General features: G+C 35.4%; 1 protein-coding gene across 1 annotated transcript; it reads right to left on the bottom strand.

Moving 5' to 3' along the window:
* Positions 1–796: 796 nt before the first annotated feature.
* Positions 797–2411, bottom strand: LOC137063260 (platelet endothelial cell adhesion molecule-like). The gene is made up of 5 exons (XM_067434304.1): positions 2116–2411; positions 1746–2009; positions 1510–1591; positions 1310–1361; positions 797–1136 (listed from the first exon to the last, which is right to left on the bottom strand). The coding sequence occupies exons 1-5, from the start codon at positions 2384–2386 to the stop codon at positions 903–905; spliced, it is 903 nt and encodes a 300-aa protein (XP_067290405.1). The 5' UTR covers positions 2387–2411; the 3' UTR covers positions 797–902.
* Positions 2412–6110: the final 3699 nt, after the last annotated feature.

A 6110-nucleotide genomic window follows, 5' to 3' on the forward strand; every position in this document is an offset into this window, starting at 1 on the left:
TTTGAAAGAAGTTTCTTCTGCTCATCAAGCCTGCATTTATTTGATTAAAAATACAGATTTCTTTTTTAATATTGTGATATATTATAACAATTTAAATGATTTGGTTTTCAATTTATTATACTTTAAATTATCATTTATTTCTGTGATGCAAAGCTGAATTTTCAGGATCGTTCCTCCAGTCTTCAGTGTCACATGATCCTTCAGAAATCATTCTAATATTCTGATTTCTTATGAGTGTTTGAAACAGTTCTGCTGCCTAATATATTTGATGAATAAAAGGTTCAAAAGAATTATTCAAAATAAAAACATTTTCAAATAATATAAATCTCCTTCACTGTCACTTCTTATCAATTTATCACATCCTTGCTGAATATGGATTAATTTAAAAAAAAAGAAAGAAAAAAATGACTGACCCCAAATTACTGACCAGTAGTGTATATTGTTGATACAAAAGAGTTCTATTTTTAAAACATTTGCTTTTTTTTTTTTTTTTTTACTTTTTATTCATCAAAGTATTATAAAAAAAATATCACAGGATATGAAAAAATATTAAGCAGCAGAACTGTTTCCAACTTTAATAATGAATCATCATTATTATAATGATTTCTTAAGGATAATGTGACACTGAAGACTGGAGGAATGATACTAAAAATTCAGCTTTGCATCGCAGAAATAAATTATAATTTAAAGTATAATTAATTGGACTCAAACACGGGACTCGAGCCTCGACTCGGACTCAGGTAATGGTGACTCGACTCGGACTCTTCTTTGGTGACTCGGACTTGGACTCGGAACACTGGGACTCGAGACTCGACCTCAACAGTTGGTGACTCGACAACAACACATATATATATAGCATACTACATTTACAGCCATTCACTGAAGCATTATTCTAATGTAAACTAATTCTGGTCAACTAATCTCCTGACCATCACCTTCTCTGAGCCTCTGACCTGGGCATATATCGTCTCTTGTCCTGAACTCTTCACTGTGGTGCTTTTGGTTTGGGGAGTGGAGAAGTCAATCTGTCCATAGTGCACAATGTCATTCTGATCCTTTGGCATCTCTAGCTCTTCACCCGACACAAAAGCACCATTAGCATAAATGGAACTGATCTGCACTTGTTTTTCCTGACACTGAAAGAAAAAAACATAATAAATTACTGTTTATTGTGGCTCTGCTGTCCTTGGTTTTTGGTTTCTGTACAATAAACCATTATTATAAATGCATGGTATTGATATCTGCTTATTATGGAACTTTCTGTTTGAAAAAGAAGTAAAATGATCTGCTAAAAGTGTGTGTAACAAACCTGATCTGAAGCATCGTTTTCCCTAATAGTGGATGCCTTTACCCTTTTCGCTCTGTATTAATAGTAAAAGCAGAAATCCACCATATTATATAAACACCAGATTTGATATGTTACGTTTCAAAGTAAAATGACAGGTCTTAATTCATTTATTCTGAAGTCTGGTTCCTCTATTCCATACAATTCAACTTGTAACTTCTTACCTTAAGAAAAGTGTTATCAGAAGAAATATCAACAGAAAGGCTGAAACTCCTACTATACAACCAATGATCAAAGATGTTGATTCTAATAAAGCAGAGCCAGATTGAAAAAAAATAAAATAAAGTCAAATTGGTTGGACTGTGCAGATCATTTAAAAATATTATCCAATCATAACACTGGAGCTACCTATGATGATCATCAGATAATGTTTAGTATCTGTATATAGAAATAAACTCACCTTCCACAATCAGCCGGATCTCATTTGAATTTTGAAAACCATGTTCATTCTTTGTTATGCAAAAGTACCAGCCTCCACTCCTACTATTTACAGTAAAGGTCAGTTGTTCTCCTAAATCCAGCTGATTGTCCTCTCCATGTTTGTACCAGGTGTAGTTCATTTCATTTGATGGACTGGCTTTGCTTTTGCAGGTCAAAGTCACATTAGTGCCAACAGAGACGGAAGCAGATGGAGTGATGGTGATGTGAGTTTCTTTTGGAGGAACTTGAGGGCAAAATAGAAACATATTTAGCTAAACTAGATGCTATAATATTACAAATCTAAACATCATAATGCTAACGAAAGAGCACAACCACTCAAAATCTCTTACACAGGACTCGCAGCATCACGCTGGTCTCCACAGTTAAATCTTCAGATGTTTTTCTTGGATATGTAGCAGTGCAGGAGATGTTCTTTCTGTGATCCATGTATGAAGCTTTGAAGGTCACGTGTGAAAACACTGACTGGGTTTTATCAGGGTTCTCCCGTAAATATGTTGTAATGTTGGCAGATTCAGGGATGTTGGTCCAGGATATTGTAGGAGGTTGTTCAGGACAGGGGGCTTCAGCAGAGCAGCTCAGATTGACTGTTGTGTTCTCCATCACTTCCTTCAGATCATTGGGTTGAAGGATAAGAGGTTGTGGTACATCTACAGGGCAAAAAGTACATGGTAAAAATGCCATCAAAGGTCAGTTGCAGGCTTGTGCACAATTCAGAATTGAATTAGGAATGACTCCCAAATTCCAATTAAATTCTTGATTTTGAATTGATGTCAAAAACAGGATGTAGCATTAAAATTAAAATTTGAATTAAAGAAAGCAGATTTTAAATTCCAATAAAATTTAAAGCAATTCATATACATGGCCATCTTGGCATAGCAGCTTCTTCTGCACCTGTTGAGAGAATATTTAGAGTTGCAGGAAAGATCTTCAGAGCAGAACGCTGCAGACTCAGTGATAAACATTTGAAGAGTGATTGAGGATTAGATGGAACAGTGTTTCTCAGTGAGTTTTACATTGGAATTAATGATAACTGCATCTACAACAACTTTGGGTTATTTTATTACTTTGAAATGAAAATAACATTGGAACAAAACTAATTAAACAACATTGAGGGGCTAATTTATTTAAATTGATCATTATCTGTTTTAGAACAAAATGTATGCAGGGTTGAGGAGTGACACTAAAAATTAATCATGGGTCTAATTTTCACAAAACAAATGGTGATAATTACAAATACTGTGCGTGTGTGTTATATATGTATTAGTATTATATATTATTTATAAAAAAAATTGTGGTTCAAATGTAGTCAGCCACAGGTATTTATTGCAAAAACTGACCAAAACAGTATAAAAGTATTAAAAATGTTGCATTCCAAGTCTTCTAAAGCCACGCACTATCTTTATGTAAAGAACAGAGTAGATCTTATTGTTTCAATCAATGAAAATTACCCCGCTCCATGAACACACATACACCCGTAGCATAACGCAATTGATCACTATTGACACCAGGGGCGCAGATAGAAATTTTTAACTGGGGGGGACCAAGCTGTCAGCAAATGATTTAAACTCAATTTGTTATTCGCCGTAATTTGGGCTTTAACTAGTGCTTAAGTAGTTATTTTGCGTAATTTGGACTCTCATTTCTGTCAATAGGGGGGAGGGGGAGATGTGAGGGAAGATGTTTCGGCCGGGACTTTTTACTGCACCGAGTCGAAGTAATCTCAGAAGTGCTATTCCGCCATATATTATAGTTCTCCTTTTTAAAAGCGCCACGTTTTATTTTGTGTCACCATACTTAATCGTTCGACTATTCGTGTAACTGTATTTAAATAGGGGAAAACATGGAGATATTTTGTGGCTTCTAACTTGATCTCCGTTTGGTACCATAGTGAATGAACTGGGCTTAGTGGGCTAAGCTAAATGCTATCAGATCGTCACCGCACGTCAGAGAGATTAAGTGCACGCACTCAGACGAGAGAGGTATGTATCAACTTGTTTTAGTTAAGGGAATAACAGTTCAATATGAAAAAGTGGTGAAGTATCCTGTGGTGTGGCAAGCAGCGGGGCGAGGGACCGCGAGAGCGGGCCGGTGATTAACGTTCACGAGTGCCAGCTGCGTGGCACACCGGTCTCGTCTCGCGGCCATGTGACGGGAGCATATAAGGAGGAGCAAGGACAGCGGAAGACGAGAGAGGACCAGGCCTGGAGTTTGTTATGTTTTATTTTGTGTGTTTGCGGGCAGTCGTCCGTGAGGGGCTGTCCGCGGTTTTACTTTCGTTTTGTTTCTTTACTTTAAATAAATGTTTGTTGAACGTTCGCCGGTCCCTCGCCCCGCTGCTTGCCACACCACATATCCCTTTAAGGGTATGGGGCAATTTCGAACACAGCCCATGTCTTCTGCATGTTACATCAGTAGGGGTCAAAAAGTGATTAATTATAAGCAAGTCATTGAATCGTTTGCTTGACATTCTATCAAAAAAGTCTGAATCAATCAGTTAATGACATAACTGTCATCAGTAGAGTTGCTTATATCGGAATTTAAATTAATATAGAATTAACTTTACACACTTATTGAATTGAATCCACACTGAACTAACTGGAGTGACACTATTGTTTTGCTACAGCTGCTTCACATCAGAATTTGTATTTTATTTTTGAAGTTTGCATTATTGATTGTACTTTCCTGTTTAATACTGTGAAGCTGCTTTGAAACAATCTCTATTCAGTTACGCCCAATTTAGCCTGGTTTTGAAGCATGGGCTCTAAGTTAGTTACAAACTCAATTCTAAATATTTTTGCTTTGCACCATTAAACTTAGCTGTAAGGCTATAAATTTATATTTATGGAAGCCTCCAATCAGGAGTACAGCTCTTATTTTAAACTAGACATTAATCCTTCAGACAAATATGATAATGCTGACATTTACACTCAAAATACATACATTGACAGCCAGGTAGGACATTGCATCATTTGTATTGTATAATTCGATGGGACAAACATGTTTTTGTTCCTGTGACTACCACAGAATATATGTAAATGTTTTAATGTTTAGTCCTATTCTATTATTGATTGCTGTCAGGGTGTGAAGTTTCAACCAGTAAATGCCTTCATTTACAACCAGCAAAAAAAGATAAAACTGAAGTTGTGCATATGTTATAAAAGTTTATGGTTTGATACCATAATATACATCTGTAAATAAATATAAATTTCAGTTACAATTGTATAATCTGTATATTAATTATACATTTTACCTAATCTAATGTAAAATTCAAAAGCCCGAAACTGAATAAAGAAAATGGAAAGAAAGAAAAATAAGGAAAAAAACATTGACCGAATCATCTTGCAACTTAAGGCATTTTACTCATTTAAGAATATATTTCATTGAAAGATGCGACAAAAGAGTATCTATAATTGGGGAACTTATGAAATGACTCCATGACTATAAATCAATCACAGAATAATTTTGATAGCATAGCAGAACAATAGTTTAAAGTGGAGACCCACTTACCCAAGACAGAAATGTTGATGGGATTGTCCTTATACGTGTATTTCCAAGACCCTTTGTTTATATTCACTCTAAAGAAGTATTTGTCTGAATGATTTTTCATCACATCATAGAAAACAGTGGTACATTCACGGCGACTTAGATTTCCAATTATCTCTATATGTCTAAATCCTTTGGTGATGTTTGCACTTCCATTAAAAACCACCAAATTATTTGGATTTTGAATAGGATGATCTGTCTTTATCCAGAAGACAAATATAGTCTGTGCATTCTTCAGGTTAATCTCTGGCGCATCAAATCGACACGGTATCTGCACACAAGAGCTGCTCAGTGCAGTTATTCTTTCAGGCAATGCACCATAAAATGCCTTAGCTGAAAACAGTAAAGTAACAAACATAGACTTTAAACTTATTTGTTTAACAAAGTTGCAGCATTATATCCTTAATATTTTAATTTGTTAAACAAAAATGAGAGATGATTTACCTGAAAATACCATTACAAGATGATACAACAGACAAACCATGAAAGGAAAGACAGACATCTCAAGTGCTGTAGGTACAAACAAAGCAACTTTACATGGTTGACATGTTTTTGATAAGACATGGGCTCTTAAAAAGTTATATTTTCATGTGAATAATTCTGAAATGTGCTCAAAGACAGACAACAAAATGATAGGAAAGCCTCACCTACAGAAGAACAGTCTGTCGTTCATTCAGAGTAAAACAGAAGTCCTGACTACTAGTTTCCAGACACAGTAATGATGCAGATTTTAACTCTTTACAGTTCTCATGCGTACTTCCAACTGGTTCGGCATTTAACA

The sequence above is a fragment of the Pseudorasbora parva genome, chromosome 24 (assembly GCF_024679245.1).
Source record: "Pseudorasbora parva isolate DD20220531a chromosome 24, ASM2467924v1, whole genome shotgun sequence".
In the NCBI taxonomy this organism is placed as follows: domain Eukaryota; kingdom Metazoa; phylum Chordata; class Actinopteri; order Cypriniformes; family Gobionidae; genus Pseudorasbora; species Pseudorasbora parva.

Bases quoted from the DNA above. Each gene is read 5' to 3' on its own strand.
- LOC137063260 (XM_067434304.1), bottom strand. From the start codon at position 2,386: ATGGAGAACACAACAGTCAATCTGAGCTGCTCTGCTGAAGCCCCCTGT. The intron at 1,362-1,509 runs GTAAGAAGTTAC...CTATTAATACAG, and splicing joins CTGATAACACTTTTCTTAAG to AGCGAAAAGGGTAAAGGCAT. The intron at 1,137-1,309 runs GTTTGTTACACA...TTTTTCTTTCAG, and splicing joins AAAACGATGCTTCAGATCAG to TGTCAGGAAAAACAAGTGCA.